General features: G+C 49.3%; 1 protein-coding gene across 2 annotated transcripts in view; it reads left to right on the top strand.

Moving 5' to 3' along the window:
• LOC135899857 (uncharacterized) overlaps positions 1-20,800 on the top strand; it is a 72,018-nt gene extending 51,218 nt beyond the window's left edge. The window contains exons 1-5 of one of the 2 annotated variants that reach the window (XM_065429249.2): positions 444-1,129; positions 8,623-9,039; positions 12,640-12,810; positions 17,952-18,206; positions 19,305-20,800. In XM_065429249.2, the coding sequence (XP_065285321.1) occupies positions 8,668-9,039; positions 12,640-12,810; positions 17,952-18,206; positions 19,305-19,409 (903 nt within the window). In that variant the 5' untranslated portion in view covers positions 444-1,129; positions 8,623-8,667 and the 3' untranslated portion in view covers positions 19,410-20,800. Of the gene's footprint in view, positions 1-443; positions 1,130-8,622; positions 9,040-12,639; positions 12,811-17,951; positions 18,207-19,304 lie in introns of those variants that run through there. The other variant, XM_065429250.1, reaches the window with a different exon arrangement.
• Positions 20,801-21,404: the final 604 nt, after the last annotated feature.

Genomic DNA, 21,404 nt, shown 5'->3' on the forward strand with positions numbered 1-21,404 from the left:
TTTTCCTTTTCTTTCACGCACGCTCTCTTCTGAGTCGAACTTGGCCGTCCGTGTTACGTACGCTATACTTACTTCTACGCACACACATGTACACACATAAGCACGTACGCATGCCATCACAGCTTAGTCTGCTGTGCGGCAGTTTGTGTGGTGTGTAGAGACCTGCGGTGGGACCACCTCCGTTCGTTGCGGCGGCATCTTCAAGGGGAGGAAGAAAAGAAGAAAAGGTAGGTAGGTATATGAGGCCCTTCGCTATGTTGCCGCGCGCGCGACGTTTCGCCCGGCCATATGCCTCGCGAGGGTGGATAAGTCGCTCGTCGCGGCTCGCTGGCACCTAGTAGTGTTTTTTCCGCTCCACTTGGCTCGGGTTACGGTGCTCGCGGCAGATATCTCTCGCGTCGGCGCCTGCGGGACTGCGGCTGGCGCGAGAGCGCCGCGAACAGACGACGCCACCGCGGCGTGTGGCGCCGCCGCCGCGGCCGCGCAGAAAGCTGGCTGCCGTCTGGACCGTTGCTGCGCGCGCGGACTGCTTCCAAGGGACGCTGTCGCGGACTGCGCCCCTCTTCCACCACCCTCCGCCCCTCGAAGAAGTGGACAAACCCCCCACCACCAGACATCAATCGTGTGTGCGCCGTTTCTCCTTGACACCCGGAAAAAAACCGACCGACCCACAGCGCGGAAAGTTCCCCGTGTTTTCGCGGCACCCGGGTCTCGTCCGTCCTCGCCCCCCCCCCCCCCCCCCGCCCTCTCTCTTCATTCATAATATCCACCGCTCCCAGGCTTTTGTATACCAGGCCGAAATCCGATACCAGGCGCCGAAGACCTTTTCGTGCCCTAATTTCCAATAACCTTGCGACCTTTTGCCTACTCCTTTACGATTTCGCGCAGAACCCCTTACGCTGACCGCGTCTCAAGAAGTGAACATTCCTAGAAGATCAAGAAAGGGGTGCGCGTACTTAACCTAGTATTACCGCGCACACGAGGGAAAAAGTGCCGAGTGGGCAAGGCTGTAATCGCGGTTGGCTTTCTTGTGAAGCCGTACTATGAATAGCGACAGTGGACTTCAATGGCTCCTCGTTCTCGCTGCGTCCTGACGTGCTGGCGAGCAAGTCACTGACACCGTTTTCTGGTGAGTCGCCTCTGGCTTCTACTTCCATTTTTGTTGTTGTTGTTGCTCGTAAGCTGTCTGCCGGCGGATGAATGACCGAATAGAGCTCTGTAAACTTTTTCCTAAAGGTTTTGCAACTAAAACAGAAAGAGATATGCATAGCGAGCTATGTGCGTGCACGCTTCTGACAGCTGTAAACGCAAGCAACGCGCGCGCGAGGCTTCGGAATCGGTTGCTTAATCGCGAAGTTCTTGGAACTCGCTGTAGGTCATGCGGCCGCGCGATGTCTATGATGCAATGAACTGGAAGCGTTCTTCTCTGGCGAGATTACGAGTGAATTGAGGTACATTTCCAAAGACAAATTTTGCCGTCGTCTTGACGATGCAGCCCACAACTGGAGTCTCGTATATCGATGCTTCCCCTTATGCCTCAGCGATCCGTGACAGTTTTAGTTCTTTCACGCTGCTCAGACTATTCAGGAGCACGTGCTGCGTTGTGCTAAGCAAACAACCTGTCACGCTGTGTCAATCAGACAATGTTAAACTCTAAGGAAGCAGTGTAGAGAAGCTGTGAGAAGAAGTCTTTGCCTGAGACGTATGCTTACTTTTTCATTCCTTCGTGGTTGATGGCACATCTCCTTCGAATGACACAGCAGTGATGTGCCAACCTTCGTGGCATCATGGCACAGCGTGGATGCCGCAGGTTCCCTTTCTGGGGAAACGTTGAGAAAATCGTTATCGAATAAAACCGGGCTTTGCTAAATTGTCTGATTTAAGACTGTGCTCGCCACTCACAGCTATGGCATGACAACGGTCATGTTCATCGACCGGTTATGCCATCTGTCAGTGACGACAGCACGATTCAGAAAAAAAAAATGACGAAGAAATAACAACATCGATGGAATGACGAAGGCAGTGTGAGTGCGACGGCACGACGAAAGAGGCACGACGTCTCTGAAATGGCGACGACGGTGAAAACGACAGCGTGACCACGACGACGTGACGGCAATAGCGTGACGACTACCGTGTGTGACGAAGGTGGCGCGATGAGGATGGCACGACGAGAGTCGGATGACCAAGTTAGGATGAGGACGATGGAACGGCCACGACGGCATCACGACGTGACAACGAATGCGGGACGACGACCGTACGATGACGACGCAATGGCGAAGATGGTGTGGACGGCGGTAGGAGTACAATGGGATCACAACGATTGTACGACGACAATCTCGTGACGACGGCTGCATCACGAAGACTGTGTGAGGGACGATGGCATGACGAGAGTCCGATGTCGAGAGTCCGATGATGAAGATGAGGTGATGACGTCGGAACGACCATGACGTCATCGCGACGCTGGTATGACAAGCAATGCACGAGGACTGTAAGACGACGATTGGGTGACGACGAGAGTCTGATGAGAAAGCTGGAATGATCACGATGCAACGACCACGACGTCGTCATGCATGACCGCGATTACATACCTAGTGGCCCAATACGCTAGACCACTTGGGCCAGCCATTGGGTGGGCGTAGAAGACGAAGACGGCACCACGATCAGCATGTCCAGCTGTCCAAGTTGGCAGAAAGCTTGGGCCACTAGGTTGGCGTAAGAAGCTATATATGATAGATAGATGGACCGATAAGGCTCAAAACGCCTGAAACGGGCAAAGATTGCTCGTCGCATTGACGAAAAAAACCACCAATATTACAGGAGAAATACGTCAGGAATACACGAATAGCATTTAGATGTTGTGCGGAGAGAGAGAAAAAACATTATTTACAGAAATGCAGAGAGGTTGGCCTGACCTGTACCTTACTGTGGCCTGCTACTCAACACTGGGTGCGAGGGACGAAGAGGAAAAGGGCTGAAGAATTTTGATGATGATGATATGATGATGATGATGATGAGCAGGAGTACAAAATCACGATGTTGTGGCATCTCTAAAGCCATGTGTCCAGCCCAGTGGCCTTGGAGTCAGGCTATAGCGGCACTTGTAATGAAGACTGCGCTGTTTGCATTATAGGCCGAGGACCCAAAAGAAACTCGTCTGATGGCGGCGGACTCTTATCGACGTTTGCGATGGAAGGGACCTGTTTCTGTCGTTCTTGCGCGTACGCTGGAGAAACGCAAAATATGTGATCACGTGTTTAAACGCTGACACGAGGAAGCCGGAAAAGAATCTAAATAAGAACACTAAGAACTGTAAAAAAAAAACGCTAACCTACATGTAGAAAGCTAGCTGAAGTTCACTAGAGCATATAGGCAATGTGGTTAGCAGTGGTTGAACAAGAGATATGACGCCACGGCCTTCTGACAAGGCGACTGGTCAGCGAGTGCTCGTGTCGAAAACGTTGTCTCGTGGCTGCGTCGCTCGAGTTTTAACACCGCACGCCGCTGTGCTCATCGGACACGGCCGTACAGATTCAACCACTAACTAATTTATGGGGTTTTACGTGCCAAAACCACTTTCTGATTATGAGGCACGCCGTAGTGGAGGACTCCGGAAATTTCGACCACCTCGGGTTCTTTAACGTGTACCTAAAAATCTAAGTACTGGGGTGTTTTCGCATTTCGCACGGACTGAACCACTGTCGGTCGTGTATGCATAGTGTACAGTGCACTGTGCTGTAATTGGATTTCATTCGCCAATGCAATATTGAACTTTTTCTAGGCACGCTCTGTCGGCAGGATCGGGGTCACTGAAGTGACTTAAAGAAACCTTAATAGTACAGTAGTGAAGGTTTTCTCGCCATTTTTGTTTTGTTTTTCACCGTCTTTCTTCACCAGACGGGAAAAAAATAAACGGGCCAAAAGTACTTGGTTATTGTGATTCCAAGATATTTATATTGGCTGACTTTGGTCAGTAGTTCAGAGCCGACGTTACAGACAAACGACATTTCATTGATTCTTTTTGTTTATGGACATGTAAACAGTTCTTTTCCTGTTCAATTTCATGCCCCGCCGACTGCACGAGGAAAGAATGTTTTGAACTTCAGAGTTAAGTATTAATTGATCCTCGTTGCGAGTAATCTCGTTAAACAACATTCGATAGTCTAAGTTGAACAGTTTGAGAAATCTCGTTAGCAATGTCGTTTATGTATGTTAGAAATAGTAAAGGTCCTAGCACACTAGCTTGAGGCACTCCAGAGGTTATTGAAAGTTCGTGAGAAGAGTAATTATCAATTGGAACAAACTGCTTGCGATTAGACAGATAAGCTGCCACCAAGTTAATAATATAGCCTGGAAGGTTAGTGGACTGCAATCTTTCTATAATTTTACTGGGACGAACAAGGTCAAACGCGTTCTTAACGTTTAAAAATATTACGTCAATTTGACTTGACTTGTCAAGGGCACTAGCAAAGTTGCGAATAATTGTCGTTGATTGTGTCACAGCATAGAAACCTTTGCGAAAGTCATGCTGGTTTCTTGAATAAGAAATACTTTTGTTATTTCATTAGCTGCAATATGCTGGCTGCCCTCGGCAGCCTCAAGCCTGTCCTGCAGGACGGCGTCCTGCGGTGGGGCGTGGAGGTGATGGAACTCTACCGCGAGTAGATTTGTCTGTCGCCTCCCACCCCCGCAGGTCCTGCAGTATTTTAATCCTGTCAAATAATGTTGTTCATTCATTCATTCATTCATTCATCCATTCATTCATTCATTCATTCATTAATTAATTCATTCATTCATTCATTCATTCATTCATTCATTCGATTAGCTTACAACGTGATGAAGTTAACGATATCGGGCAATAAGTGGTCACTAGGGTTGTGTACGCATTTTTTCGGGATGGGAACGACACGCGCAGTTAGTCAGTCTGCAGGAAAAGTAGCAGAGGATAACGAGGAACGAAATACAAGAAAAGGGGCTAACTCTTCAGCATACCTGCGCTGTGCGCTCTGCATCATTTCCATCGTTTGCATACACTTTACCATCTCTGTTTTATCTCCCTTTAAATGGGTCCTGAACCACCCTTCGGGCTTGGTGAAAGAAGTCCGCGGATAGTATACGCTGCTGTGAACGTGTTATCCAAAGTTCTGCAGCTGTGCGCGGCGCGCGAAATTACGTTTTTTTTTCTCGAACGCTCTCTTTTCAACAGAAGCCTTCTCCTCAGTGCCCTTCTTCCCGCTGTTGCTGTGTATATTTACAACCCCTATCTCCCAACCCCAGTGTAGGGTAGCAAACCGGAGGCTGATATCTGGTTAACCTCTCTGCCGTTCCGCTTCATCTCTCTCTCTCTCATAGACGCAGTTTAATGAACAGGCTCAAGTAAATGGAAACCTGCTTTCGAATTTTGATAATAATTACGTACTTTCCAAATAGGCCGAATATCGTCTGCTCACTCTCGGCCGCGGCCACCCGCGTGGGAATAAAACCTTGGCCACTCTGCTTACCGGTCTCGTAGCCGTCGGGTCTCGCTAATTTCGGCTATATTTTTTTATCACTCGACTAGCCTCGGAACCACGCGTAACCACGGTCTGCTGCGTAGCGTAGATACCGCGGCCGCCACTACGTGCATGCCGCCACGATTCCACTGACTTGAGCTCACTGTGGCAGCTGAGGGCAACCGCGTTTGGCATTGGCTTAGCTTTGGCGCGACGTATAGGCGCCAAAATCGTAAGTAGTGGCGTCTGCGTGAAGATCTAAAATCAAATTTGAACTGCGCGCCACGATGACTTTCAGTAGGCGGAGCGTTCAGGGAAAGCTCCGCTCCGCTGTAACCTTCGCAGTTCCAAGTCATTGAAGAAGTAGGGGAAGCACCGCGCAGGGGACGTTTGATTGCCAAATAACTGCGCTTCTGCTGAGCGCATTGAAGTACTTTTTGCGGCAAAGTATTTCTAAAATAGTCTATTGTGACTTCAGCTGCATTTCTAGACTTCAATAAAAAGTGGTTCAGGGCCCCAAGCTTTCAGGTTGCTGTATGCATGCTTAGGCTCCCTCCTCAAAGGGCGCAATTCTATCGCACTTCATGGTAGAGTGCCATCACGTGGTCAAAACGGGCTCCGCTGTGCTGCGGAGAAGCCGACTCGTCAGAGGTGGTGCCCGAACTTCTCACGGTGCGGCCGATCAAGCGCTGTTGAAATTACCACTCGCTGCTTGCTTTCTTCCTGCGTGGTCACACAGAAAAGCTTCTGCCCCGGGGCCAGTGGCCGCGGGTGTTTTATCTTGCGGAACATAGCCTGTTACATAGAAACGTTAAGAGATAAGAAAAGAGCAGATTGGGTGAGGGAACAAACGGGAGTTCATGACATCTTAGTTGAAATAAAGAAAAAGAAATGGGCATGGGCAGGGCAGGTAATGAGGAGGGAAGATAACCGATGGTCATTAAGGGTTACGGACTGGATCCCAAGGGAAGGGAAGCGCAGCAGGCGGAGGCAGAAAGTTAGGTGGGCGGATGAGATTAAGAAGTCTGTAGGGACAACATGGCCACAATTAGCACATGACCGGGCTAGTTGAAGAAGTATGGGAGAGGCCTACGCCCTGCAGTGGGCGTAGCCAGGCTGAGTATGATGATGATGATTATTATTATAATTATTATTATGATGATGATGAACAGGAAGATCAAAGTATGTCGCCTCGAATTCTGCGCGCACGCCGAGGCGCCAGGGCGTAATGTGTACGTCATGGATTAGAAGATATTTTCGAGTGTTTGGGCCGTTACACAACGGAAGAGCCAATAGTGAAAAGTTTTGCCTGGTTGAAGCTGATAATCCAACCTAATCCGTGTTCTTTATCTACAGAATGACCTTTAGACCCGAGCCATGACCCGAACAGACACTGCCCAAATTCATGACGTCACGGGCAGATAGAGTGGGAACATAACCTCTCGTATATACTTTCTATGGTGGCAAGTTCAAGGCGGCATCACCACTATGGTTCATCCTTTTGGCGTCTTTTCTCGCTCAGCGATTCTTGACGTTTTCAATGTTTCATACGAGCATAGCGTGCAGCCAAATGACCCGGTCTTCATTTAAGGTTAATGACGTACGCTTAACTCTCGCGTGCAGTTAGACTGCTCCTGAAAAGCAGTGTTTCTCCAGTAGTAATATACTATATAGGTACGTAACGGTGGTGCAAAGTTTTAACGACTCATAGCATTCCTTCATGACTCACTGCTGCGGGCAGTATAGGATAAATAATGCGGCCACCCGAAAGGAAGCGTTGTTAAGCACGCAAGCACGCATGCACGAGAGATTTATGGGTCCGTATACAACGCCCCCCCTCCTTCCCCGCCCCCCAATTCTAAGAAAATAAAGCTTTTACCGCTAGAACTGTTCGTAAATGATGGCAGCCAATCTGGATGATGAACGTTTGAGCCGCGAAGGCGGATGGCCAATGGCAAATGACACTTACGAACTAAGAGCTGTTCTACAGTAGCTGCACAATGTGCCCCTTGGTTATCAGCCCTGTACAGCGAGTCGCTGTAAAACAAAGCCTTTCTACTTAAATATCCGCCTGGTCATTTCATAGCGTTCTGGCATGCAGTGCCGTATACAACCGAATTCATTAAGGAAAACTTTCAAGGATGCGCAAAAATAGACTGAACGAGCATTAAGCGGGCCCAGTAGCGCGAATCGGCCTTCGTGTTATGGCCTAACAAGACCACTTGTGCTCGTACTATACGGGTTAGCCGGCCCGCCGCGCAGGCGCAGTGGCCGCGGCGTTCTGTTGCCGAGCACGAGGACACGGGTTCGATTGCCAGCCGCGACGGCCGCACTTCTATGGGGGACGAAATGCCGGAAAAGCTCGCGTGCTTCATTTCGGTACTCGTCAACGAACACCAGGTGGCCAAAGTAAATCGGGACGCCTCTCCAATCAAGGCGTCTCTCATAGCCCGAGTGTTGTTTAAATTTGAGACGTTTAACTCCACGAATCATTCAGTAGCTTAAAGGGACACTAAAGTGAAAAATGATTTCTTCTGCATCACTAAATTACCGTTCTACAACACCAAAAACACCACTCTTACAGCGATAAGACGTTTGGTAAGCCAGAAAATGCGCAAGAACGAAATACGGGTGGCGACCCCTACTTAAGTTCCCGCACCTGTGGGCTGTGACGTCTTGGATTTTGATGGCATCTTCTAGGGCTTACTAATTATATATAGCGGTGCAGATTGATTACACTGTGTTCTAAAGGAACCAAATATTAAACATGGCAAGTTTCGGGAACCTTTATTAAGCCAACGCGGCCCAAATGCGAAAACATACTTTGGAATCCCTGACGTCACGCTGACGTACCGGCGCTGGGGTTTCGGCCCGAAATTCAAACAGTGATACTTGAACCTTCATTTTCTCATCTAATAATCAAAAAAAAAATTTTGAAATGACTGCCTGCAGGGTTCTCAAACGATGCTTCATTAGTCTAAACCGATTTACTGTTTCCCTTTAGTGTCCCTTTAAGAGTGTGCTGCCTAACGCGCGACCTTTGAAGCGCTGTCGGAGGGCTGGCGAGAGGAGCAGGTCGACATATATAAGGGACGCTGATCGCTGGATTCGTTTCGCCTTTTCATTTGCGCAGAAAAAGAAAGAAACCAGCGGTGCGACCCGTCTCTCGAGGCGTTGAATGCGCGGACGTCTCGTCATTTGCCCGACCATGCTACTCCGTCTGCTGAGTGCCGCCTCCCTGCTAGCTGCCGCGGCTGTTGCGAGCCCGCGACCGCCGGAGGAGGACGCCTTCCGGGCCAACGCCATCGAGGTGGACCGCAAGTCCGCCTCGCCGCCGCTGCTCGCCAAGAAGAACGACGTCGGCTCCTCGGCGGCGACGTCGTCCGAGTCGTGCTCCCTGGACGCCACCCTGGCGTCGATGACCATGGGCGACCTGGAGAGGCTCATCGAGCGCTTCGCCAAGCTTCAGGGCATGACCGTGTCCGGAGTCGTCAAGCAGCTCTACTCGGCGCTCTACTCGTCCATCAAGCGAAAGGTCGCCAATGAAGAGGTATGCCATTGCGGAAAACTCGACAACGGGGTTAGCTGGCTAAAAAGTACTTACATTTGTGTGCAAATACTACACGGAGAGACCGGACCGAAGCGACTACACAGAGCCAACTCAGTGTACCGCGTTTGTGTACTTGCTTCAGTCTGATCTTCTAGCACTTCCTTATGGCCCACAAATGTGAGCAGGTAATATTACGTGCGTGCGTAGAGAGAAAGAGATGAAAGAAAGGAAAGGCAATGGTAATCAGACGCACTTCCGGTTTACTACCCTACACTGGGGAAAGGGGATGTACAGGGATGAAAAGCGAGAAAGAAGGAGAGGGGAACAGTGGAAACACATGAACACAGAGCCTTTGAGCGGTCCAAAAGACCTCTGGGCTTGAGGTGCCGTAGAGGCGCTCGCGCTGTTTTCTGCGCCAACGATGCCGCACGGCCATACCTTAAAGGGACACTAAAGTGAAACAATAAATCAGTTTAGACTAATGAAGACTTGTTTCAGAACCCTGCAGGCGGTCATTTAAAAAAAAATAGTTTGATTATTAGATGATAAAATGAAGGTCCAAGTATTAGTATTTGAATTTCGCGCCGAAACCCCAGCGCCGGTACGTCAGTGTGACGTCAGCTATTCCAAAGTATGTTTTCGCATTTGTGCTGCTTTGGCTGAGTAAAGGTTGACGAAACTGGCCATGTTTAATATTTGGTTCCTTTATAACACAATGTACTCAGTCTGTACCGCTATATAGAATTAGTAGGCCCTAGAAGATGCCATAAAAATCCATGACGTCACAGCCACCAGGTGCGGGAACTTAAGTAGGCGTCGCCACCCGTATTTCGTTCTTGCGCTTTTTCTGGCTCACCAAACGTTTTATCGGTGTAAGAGTGGTGTTTTTGGTGTCGTAGAAAAGTAATTTACTGATGCAGAAGAAATCATTTTTCCCTTTAGTGTCCCTTTAAGTATCCTCGCTTCCGAGAATGTAGAAAGTTGAATTATAAAGCTGTATGCTGACGATCTTACCGTATTACCCGCCGCGGTCGCTTGGCGGCTATAGGTGTGCTGCTAAGCTCGAGATCGCGGGACCAAGCTCCGGCCGCGGCGGCGGCCGCATTTCTATGGGGGCGAAGTGTGCCCGTCTCCCGTGCATTGGGGCCACGTTAAAGAGCACCCAGCGGTGAAACTTAATCCTGAGTTTCCCGGCACGGTGTGCCTCATAATCAAATCGTGGTTTTCGGTACGTCAAACCCCATAATACGATCAAATCTTACCGTATTCTCGTACCCCGATATTCACAAATGACATTCAAAGTCAAAAGCTCTTCCTCGACTATGTGATGATGATGATCGATAATGGTAATTGTTATTCCGCTCGTGATGCGAAAGCGTCAAATGGCCCTTTGAGCGAGAAAGCCGGCGTATGTCGTCTGTAGCTGCGAAACGGCATCTAGCTTCGCATTGCCATTGGCTGCGACGCCGTGTCACGAGCGCGCCAGGTGTTGCGCGAGGGGAGAGGGTTTCTCCGCGACGCCACGTCACCCTCGCTCTCGCTCTCGGCACGAGCGCTCCTCGACGGAACAGAGCCGACACCTCCTATACAGCAGGCTTGTGCACTGTGCTTTATGACATCACGCTACTCGGGCCGAAGTTTCCATCGTCGAGCCCGGCGTGACGAAAGCGGTGACGTTTAAATCGTCGCAGTTTACTCGGGAGCATCCCCATTATATTCTATGGCAGTCGGCCAAGGCAGCATGCCGTCATGGATCGAAGTGCACAAGACTCAAGGCGTCTAGGAGGCGTGTGGCAGGGCGGGCGAAAGGGTTAACGTGCTGCCGCCTTAGCACGTCAGGTGTCACGTGAGGGGAGAGGGTATCGCCGCGTCAGTGGCATGCCGCGTTGGCGCCGCAGGCCGCTGCTGCTTGGTGGCTAGTGCATCACGTGCCGCTATGGTGCATTACTCGCAGCGCAAAATTCGAAGGACCGCTCAGCACAGTTCTATCGGATATTAATGCTTTCGCATTCACAACTGATTAGAAGTGTTTAGGTGTCCTCGAATTTTTTTCATCACACTCTTTTAGTCGGGAGAGGGGGAGGGGGGAGGACGACAAATTGTCACTTTGCCTGCATGATATTATTAGGTTTTACAAGAGCTATTCTAACCTCGCATTCTGCCTCTCTCTAGCTTGTAAAGTTACCTATGCCTGTAAAAAAAAATTGTTGGCAAGGAATGGAGGCCGTAAGTTCAGGGCCTCGCTTGCAGCTTTCTTCAGCGCCGTCATCAGTGAAGGCTGCGAAGTATTTCTCTGGCCTTGGCATCGGTCAGCTATATGGAGAGCCAGCCCCCGGCGCTAGGTTCAGAGGGGATGGATGTAAAGGCTGTGTGCGAGGCAGTGTCATACACGTTGAGGGGTTCTTTCCTATACTTCTCTGCTTGAATCCGTCCTACTCCGACCACGGGGGCACTGGCTTCGAAATTTCCGATAGCAACTGCGTGTACCGACAGTAACCCGAGCTCTCAAGATATTGCCCATTATTTAAATGTTCCACTATTAAGCAGAGGTGTGCGAATAGCGATTTTTGTGACCGAATCGAATACGAATCGAAGTGAATGCTTTTCGAATAGTTTTAGAATAACGGATAGCCGTTACCGCAAATACCGTATTTTCGCGATTCTAAGCACTCCCCGATTCTAAGCACTCCCTCTACTTTCGCGAAAGAATTTGGAAAAAAAAAAGTTTGCATGCGAATCTAAGCACCCCCCTATTTGTTAGGAAGAGCGCGTAGCCAAGACTGCCAAGCGCGCTTGCTCGCTCTGTCATCGAGCCGGAGCCGTCGGAGTCCCGAGGTGGAACGGCGTCCGCGACGCGATCTTGCCGCACAGCCGGACTGCAGAACTTGTGAGTGGCAGTGATGGTGACTAAGCATCCGACACAAGCGGTGGGCTCACTGTCTGCACCGATATTTCTTTTTGATGTTTGCAAAATAAAATGTTATTTCTCGCACCCGTCTCGTCGTGATGTCAAAGCGAAAAGGGGGAGGGAGGGTCATTCCAGATTTTTCGAATCTAAGCACCCCCCCCCCCCTCACTTTGGGCATCGCGATCACGAAAAAAAGGGGGTGGTTAGAATCGAGTAAATACGGTAAACGATGCTTAAGTGTCAGTGTTCGTAAATTTAGCAAGGTGCTGTCATTACATAGTACGCTATGAGGCGTTATTAAAAGCAGAAATCTATAGCATTATCAGCAAACAAGTAGTTTCTTCCCATGCTCAGTGCTCTTCAGAGAGCGCGAATTATCGCTCTACAGCCGCAAGTTCTCTTGTTTTATGTCTGTACTATGCCGGTGGGGGCGTAAATTTAACGTACTATATACTCCAACTTTATGTTTATTTGCGCGCGGTTGACGTTTCGAATTACTCGAAAAGTATTCGAAAAATAATCGCATTTACGAATAGTGACTTTCCGATTTGAAGACCGAATCGAATAAGACGCTATTCGAATCGTTATTCGAGAGTTCCCAATATTACGCACACTTCTAGTGCTCAAGTAGTACAAGACTGACTGTTCTTCACCGCCGGGTATGTTTCCTTCTTTTCTTCCTTCCATCGCAGGGCCTGTCCCCGATGGCGCTGGAGGCGATCCAGGAGCTGTGCCTAGGGGGCGCTGGCCCCGCCTACCAGCTGGTGCCCCCGCACGGTCCCATCTTCTCGGGCCTGAGCAGCGCCTTCATGCCGAACACGGAGTTCGCGCCCCTGCCGCCCATTAGGAATCTCCGACCGCCGGTCAGTATGTCGTGCGTGCATTCGCCTTTGTACGACTGCGCCAGCGGCCTATAGAACAAAGATAACTACTTTATAGATCGATCGATCAATCGATTGATTGATTGATTGATTGATTGATAGTGTTGAGAGAGTTGACAGTGTTGAGAGAGTTGGTGGAGTGGATCGATCTATCGATCGATTGATTGATTGATTGATTGATTGATTGATTTATAGTGTTGAGAGAGAGAGAGAGTTCATTAACTAATCTTTAAGAAGTTTCCCTCGTAGCACGCATTGCGCGCTACTCCAGATAGGTATGATGAAAATTGAAGCGTTAATTATGCGCAGTCGCCATTACAAGCCGACAGCATACACTGGAAAACACCGCAACGCGCAACGTCAAAACTAAATATCTTGTTTCCTTGGGACCAGTTTCTCTAAGGGAGGTTAAAAGTTTAGAGCGTCTGACGCCCCAAATCAACACGTGGTTCTTGAGGGAAGGTGATAGTTGAGTGCTTCGGTTGAATTGTGCCCCCCCCCGTCGCCGTGGTGGGCCACGCTGCTATGGCGTCCTGCAGATAAGTGCGAGGCCGCGGTTTTGATTTGCGGCCACATTCCAGTGGGAGCGGAGTGCAAAAGCGGCCGCGTTCACGTACGGTGCTTTAGGGTCAAGGTAAAAAAAAAAAGAAATTCAGGTGGTTGAAATTAACCCGGGACTCTCCACTATGACATCTCTCATGGCCCACTGCCTAAGGCTCAAACCCGATAAATTCCGACCGCTTAGGATTCTTTAATGTGCAATCAAAAGCACGGTACACAGGAGCGTTTTCTTACGAAAGATCTTGGCAATCTCGACTAGTACACGTACCGTTGGAGGGGTGTCCAGCGCACATATGTTCTGGAAACAACACGAGGCAGTAGATACAATTTGTACTTCTTGCGCTTAGACGGCGATCTGAGCGGTGTTCTCCAGACGTTTATCTCCACTTTTGACTGATAGCAAGCTCCTCTAACATTTCGGCGCGCGCTATTATCTCGTTACCCTGCTCGTTTACGAACGACACGAAATCAACTGCGCTGCCGCATTCTGTGCGATGAAATTCTAGATGCCCTCCTGGCGGTTAACTGATCGACGATGGCGCAGCATCCCTGTTTCTCAAAGTGAAGCCCTTGGGCCTCTTATAAGATGCGTTGGCACGCAGCCCAGACACATGTTCCTACAGTCGGTTCGTTTTTTGGGCTTTGGCACTGAAGGGGGGGGGGAGGTGGGGGTGCACGCCGCAGGTATATCCTCTTGCCACCAGCGCCGTGGGCAAACTATACGGAATGTGACGTCCCGAAGGTCCGATGGCCCCGCTGTCACTTTTCATGCGTGGGCAGAAGAGGACCTTGCAGAAAGCAGTGTTTTTTTTTTTTTTGCGCACGCCTATACTGATCTTGCATGCCGACAAAACTCGCGCCAGTGATGTTCAGTGGTGTCGATTTTATCGGCATGCAAGCTTAATCGACGTGCACAAAGAATGTTCTTAATAATAATAATATTTGGGGTTTTACGTGCCAAAACCACTTTCTGATTATGAGGCACGCCGTAGTGGAGGACTCCGGAAATTTTGACCACCTGGGGTTCTTTAACGTGCACCTAAATCTAAGCACACGGGTGTTTTCGCATTTCGCCCCCATCGAAATGCGGCCGCCGTGAAGAATGTTCTTCTTAAAGAACAGAAGTGTCGACGCAGTCGTCTGGCTCTCCTTGCTTGCAGTACGCGTGTTTGTTTACAAAGAACGCCAACGTATCTATCGACGAGCTACTGACCCCGATGTTGTGAAGGAGGGGTTGCACCGTTTCGCTGCTGGAAGAAGAAGAAGAAGAAAGTAAGCTTTATTAAAAAGAACGGTCCGGCAGTTCTGGCTGTGGTGGGCTCAGGTGGCGCGCCTTCAAAACATTCTCTTTCGACAGGCTCTACTGGGCTTGTACTTTCTCAAGTCCGCCGCGGTTGCTCAGTGGCTATGGTGTTAGGCTGCTGAGCACGAGGTCGCGGGATCGAATCCCGGCCACGGCGGCCGCATTTCGATGGGGGCGAAACAACCCGTGTACTTAGATTTAGGTGCACGTTAAAGAAACCCCAGGTGGTCGAAATTTCCGGAGTTTTCCGCTACGGCGTGCCTCATAATCAGAAAGTGGTTTTGGCACGTGAAACCCCATCATTTAATTTTTTTTGTACTTTCTCAAATAGCATGTCATTACCTGCTTTTGGGGCATGTTCTCGAAAGTTATTTCGTGAATATTTATTGTTCGAGGCGCAGAATTGGAGAAGGTGAAGAGGATTTTCGTTGCAGTGAGCCCGCTCTTTTAGTGCCATTCGTCAAGGACACACATGTGTCTGTAATCTCTTCGGTACACTTTGCTTACAAGAAGTTGGCGAAGCAACTACAAAGTTTACATTTGTTTCTCAAAGTTAGAGCTCCGACATTTCTGTTGCGGTTTCTTTCACTCTATTACTTACTGTGAGCGAACCGGGCCTGAAAACCCGTAGGACGATTCTCTTGCGTCCTCGTACATTGGGACCTCTTAATATGCGACAGCTTCTATATATATATATATCTATATATATCTATATATATATATATATATATATATATATATATATATATATATATATATATATATATATTCTCATTGTAACTAATTTAAAGACACACTGTTTGACGTAACAGTTCTGCGGACACCCGCAAAGTGGGGGGAACTATACTTAATAACCTCCTGAGTCCCCGCTATGGGGATTTGTCCAATATATTGGACATTAAGAAATAAGACAGCACTTCTGTCACAAGGCTTTCATCCTCATGAAACCGCACTGTCCAACTTATTGGACACCTGCTTGCGCCATCTGTGCAGCATTGATGAAAATACATCGTTCAAATTCCTGCCGAAACAATTCCACAATGGCGGCATTCAGCGGCGCGGCGTTTTACGGCAGCTGCCGGAGAAGTAAGCACTGTTTCTCGTATTTCTACCTGCTTTCAGGGCATATCTTTGATTTTATAATAAAGTTAATACAACAGCATAAGCGCAGAATACGAAATTTAAATTTTTGGCGCGCTTACTTTTTTTCACGATTCCTTTCATTTCGCGTGTCCATTATGTTGGACGCTAGGACTCAACCCGGTTATTTAGACCGTGCTTTTGAGATGGCCTTGTTATGAACAGCAGGCGAGTACTGTTGGCATTTAGCGGCTTGTGGACGAAATCGCTTCTCTTTTTTTCTTTAGGGGACCGGCCTCGCGTGTCTGATGAATTAAGCGGATAACCTTTCTTTTTTCAATCCATGGCTAGGACCCGCAAGACACCTGTCGCAGGTGGTCTCGTAAAGAACAGAACATATGGATGTCCCTCGACCAGATATTGTGCGCATGTACAACGTCAACATGGGGGGGGGGGGTGTTGACAAGGCAGACCAAATGATAAGTTACTACAGGATAAAAGCACGCGTCAACAAGTGGACAGTCAGAGCCATCTTTCACCTCTTCTACATTGCCCTCAGCAACTCCTGGGTGCAGTACACGCGGGACATACGCTCCCTAAAGAAACAGCGGAAAGAAATACTCAAATCTATGCAGTTCCGCCAATCTGTTGCTGAGACTCTCGTGGCTCAAGGGAAGAAGCAGGATGAAACGAAGAGTGAGAACAAAGCCGAGTTGCATCCGCCATCAAGGCAGGCTCGACTGTCTCCTCGAGAACCCCCAACAAAGAGCACTACCCACTGCTATGCTGGCTGACACTGCAAACGCTGCCCGTTGCAGACTACATGGCTGCGACATGGAAACAAATCTTTTTCACCAAATGTCGGCGCTTCTTCGGCATCACCCAGGAACAAAAAGTGTTTTGAAATTGCCCACAGGAAGTGAACATAAGAGCAAAATTTTTGTTGAGCAGAGGAATGCTCTTTTTTGTACTTTATTCACTACTTTGCCTTTCGAGTTATTAAAATATTTTTGCGCACGAGTTTTAGCGAAATATCTGCGGTATGACATTACGTGCGCACTGGGTGACAAAGACCGGGTAGCATCCCAGTGTCCAATATATTGGACATCGCGCTGAGCTGAAACTATCAGGGCTGTTAAAAAAATATTTAACACTTTTCATCTTCATACACCTACTGACTTATTCTGAAAGTTTGGAAAAAATCTGTGCACCCAAATGCATCCCGGGTCTCAGGAGGATAAAGGGGAAATCAGACATCCACCCAATCGTAGCAATTGCGACAAAGAAAACCCATACGTGTTCCTCGAATGAAAAGCCTCGCAGTTGAAGAAAAATTCGTCCTGGTCCGGGACTCGAACCCGAGACCGCCGCCTTTCCGGGGCAGCAGCTTTAATTACCATCTTACCTAACCAGGCGGCTAGCACATGGTAGGGCGAATTAGGGCACATGGTAGGGCACATGGTAGGGCGTAATAACTCTACGGAAACCCGTGAGGTGGAGAGATCGAGTCCCCGGACCAGGACGAATTTTTCTTCAACTGCGAGGCTTTTCTTTCGAGGAACCCGTACGGTTTTTTTTGTCGCAATTGGTACGATTGGGTGGATGTTTCATTTCCCCTTTATTAATTAAAGCCAAAGTGTCGGTTACCCGCCAGATTGCCCTCCATTTCTGTGTGCTTGTGATTCGTATTCTCTTTTTGTACACTTCTGATTATTACTAATACTACGGCAGTCTTGTTGTCCATGTATCATTGTGTATTTTTTGTGATTATAGTTTATCAGTTTCCGCCTTTGTTTCGACTTATTAAACATTTGGTACATCTGAGGCAGGGGTAATTAGAGATCGCGGGGAAAGGCCTCCGTCATTTGTAGCGGTCATAAAACAGGCTGATGATGATGATGACAATGATGATGACATCTGCAGGCGTTACTCCCCCCCCCCCTCCATGTAATACCCTCCTGCGAGAGGGCCTTTCGTCCTGCAGAAGACATAAAATAGGCTGCTGCTGCTGCTGCTGCTGCTGATGATGATGATGACAATGATGATGACATCTGCATACGTTACTGTTAACCCCACCCCCCATGCAATACCCTCCAGCGAGGGGGCCTTTAGGGGCATTCTGAATAATAAAAAAATAACGACGTTCTACAGCCCTCGTGCGTGGTCTCTCTCCTCGCAGCCCGGCGCCAAGCTGGTGGTGCGGAACGACGGCGAAGACCTGGACGCCAGCATAACCGTCTCGCCCAAGATGTCCCTGGTGGAAGCGCTCAGGCGCGCCGACTACAAGCTGGCCGAGGACACCGGCCGGGGAAGCGGCGTCCTCCACCTGGGATTCTCGGCCACGCGGGCCTGCTACATCGTCGAGTCCGTCGCGGGGCTCAGGGCGTCGCCCGAGCGCGCCTGGAAGATCACCATCTCGGACCGCTTCGGGAAGGTGAGGGGGAGGGGGAGGAAACCCCGGTGGTAAAACGCCGTTCGGGGTGGAGGTTATGGCATGGTCTCCGAAATAACGGCTAGTATTTTTTTTTTTTTTTGCTGTACGCCATTTTTCTCGGAGGTCGTGGCAGTGGTGAGGAGAACACGAGAAAGGGAGAGAGAGAGAAAGGCAGGGAGGTTAACCAGAGTTAAATCCTCCGGTTTGCTACCCTGCACTAGGGAAGGTTTCAACAGAGGTAGCAGGCTCATACTTTTCTAGAACTTGGTTCACCAATGGGACAACACCTATTTATCCTGAACATTAAAAGGAAAAGGGACTGTGCGACCGCTTCATTTAGAAGTCAACGTATGTAAGCGCGTGTGCCTATTGAATACCTACTGCTGTGGTTTTAGTGGTGCTCGGGAGTAATACCTTTTCTTTTTTGCCTGTGTGTGCGTGCGTGCGTGCGTGTGTGCGTCTGTGTCATATGTTCTAGGTTCATTTCCCACCACATCTTTGATGGAAAGCATTGTTTGCCACGTTTAGCTTGTCAGTTTTCTTGCATTTACAGAAACACCAAAGTGCATGCTATGGGCGTGCATGCGCATACGAAACATATGGTGTACGTAGCTTATATTTAAGCATTCCGGCGTCGGCTCGCATATTGACGTCCCCAAGTACTCGCCAGGGCTCTCGACCACTGATGTGCTGAGTGAACAAAGAGAGAAATGTTGCAGTTTAAATGTTTCAGTTTCAGTTCACTCAAGCCTTGAGACCTGTATCCGGAACTTAGAGGCAGATGCCGTGATACGCTTTTGTTTGCCCGGCGGCCGCATTTCCATGGGGGCGAAATGCGAAAACACCCGTGTACTTAGATTTAGGTGCACGTTAAAGAACCCCAGGTGGTCAAAATTTCCGGAGTCCCCCACTACGGCGTGCCTCATAATCAGAAAGTGGTTTCGGCACGTAAAACCCCATATATTATTATTTTGTTTGCATTGCAGCACGCTGCTGGAAGTTCCAATCTATAGAGAACAGCGTGTGCACTGCCGGGCCAAAGAGAGAGATGGAAACGTTCCTAATTCTCACCGTCTCGCGCTCATTCTGTGTGCGCAGTTGGTGTACGAAGACATCTGCCTGCCGGGTACGGACGACTTGGTGGTTCAGCCGAGGATGAAGATCGTCCTGACCTACGTGGAAGCCAAGCGGAAAGCGCAGTGAACCCGCTTCGCAACGCACTGCCTATGCGGGCTGCTCGCCCACCTGCTCGGGGGAAATCTTCGCCACGTCCCCCCACCATTACACTCCGTGTTAACTTATTTCCTGTCTCCAGCCTCGCTCTCTGCTTCCCACTACAACTACCTCCCGTCAGAAAAGATGGCGCCGTCTGCCTGTCTGTTCTTTTCGGCCAGCCAACGGAGGGGGCAGTGTACCCGTGGTCACAGTTACTTTCTCCCTGACTGTACGTTGACTACTGCGATGGTCGAGCGTCGTAGACCTCACGTTACAATCCGCACTGTTTAGGAGGCTGCTGAAGAAGATGCAACGAAAGCACTGATGAGAAGGCGAACACCAAGGAAGATTCTTCGACGTCCTCTGCCAGGAACGTGCATCTGGCCGTGAGAGCAGACGATCTTGCTCGTCACGCTATCGAAAGCTTATCTCGCACAGCCCTTGACGCAATACCCTATCTTAGCGCGATCAATATGCAGGGATGTTACCTTCATAATGCGGAACCGCTTGTCGAGGAAGCACGGCTGCGAGCTCACGTCAAGCAGTACCTTGTTAGAATAGGATAGACTGCAGACTTCACCCCTTCAATGAGATGGCAAATATACAAATACAGGAAAGTTGACATAGCTACTATGCTTGAGGGGAGGGGCACAGGCGGAGTAGAAAGAAAGAAAGAAAGGAGAGAAGCACGAAGAAGTTCAAACGAGTGTACAATGCAAGAGTAGCACGCAGCGTTCTTAAAGCATATCATACAGGTCCTCGGTACTCGGAAAGCGGAGTCCTGCATTTACAGTTTTTCTTTTCTTTTTTTTGCGTAGGGCAGTCATCCGCTGTTACAACTTAAGGGCTCAGGGTCAGTGCTTCCCAAACGGACTCCTTGAATGACTTCGTAACGTAACGCCTTCGTAACGTAACGCCTCCGTAATGCCTTCGGCCCTTGAAGGTACAATAAATGAAATGAAATGAAATGCCAAATGTGCTTCAATGGGATGGGATAGGCGGGGCGAGGCAAGGTCACGCTCCTGCAAATCTCAGTCAGTTCGAGGGTGTCCTTGTAAGCATTACCTAGCTTCCCATGAAAGTGGGATGGAGCAAGTTGAGCAGGCTGGAGGTTGAGCTCTCTGAGGTTGGAACAGTGACCACCACGCTGCTTTAAGTCCCTCTCGTTGGCTGGCTCCCGAGTCGGTTATGTACAAACTTTTGGCGACGCCCTTGGTCGCGTCGTTGAAGCGTGTATTCATTATAGGTTGTGACGTCAAGCTAGGCACGCTGGCCCAGCTGTCGAAGCAACTGTGCCGACAGCAAACACTGTACCGGGCAGCAGCACCGGAGATTGCGAAAGAGAACCCAATAAAGGAAAAAAAAAAGGAGCGAGAAAAAAAAAAAGAGAGTGGTAAATGTGAGGAACACTGACATTATCTCATTTGGCAGGGGCGTCAACGCCGGTCTCATTTTCGAGTTGTTTTTCAAATATGACTATAGGGACTTTGGGCTGAATCTTTCCACAGTGACCAACAGTACCGCAGAGAGAGAGAGAATCAACTTTTGTGCTGAGCCCTTAGTGACGGTTGGTGCGCGCTGGCACCAGATTGGGTGGAACCTTCTTCTCAGGTCCCATATGTGTCCAGCAGTTCCTGGCCCCTAGCCGCCAGCGCGAGCTGGGTCGGTAGGTCGTGGCTGGACAACAAGGTCTCCCATCGCTGGGGGGGGGGGGGGGGGGAGGGTTGCAACAACAAAGCCCATAGACGAGGGGCCGAATGTACAAAGCTTTACAAAGCATAAGTGGACTTTGCCAGTGGCCGGTCGCCTTCACCAATAATACGTCTAGTTTCAGGATTGGCTGGAGAACAATTATATCACGAGCAATTCTAGCGCAAGAACGTTTGTCAGATGAATTCACGAAGAATACCTACACTATAATCGTTCGTAAGAGAAAGAAATATGAGCCAGTCCTGATGCTAGCCATATCATTACCAAAGACAG

Source organism: Dermacentor albipictus, chromosome 2 (assembly GCF_038994185.2).
Source record: "Dermacentor albipictus isolate Rhodes 1998 colony chromosome 2, USDA_Dalb.pri_finalv2, whole genome shotgun sequence".
Taxonomy (NCBI): Eukaryota; Metazoa; Arthropoda; class Arachnida; order Ixodida; family Ixodidae; genus Dermacentor; species Dermacentor albipictus.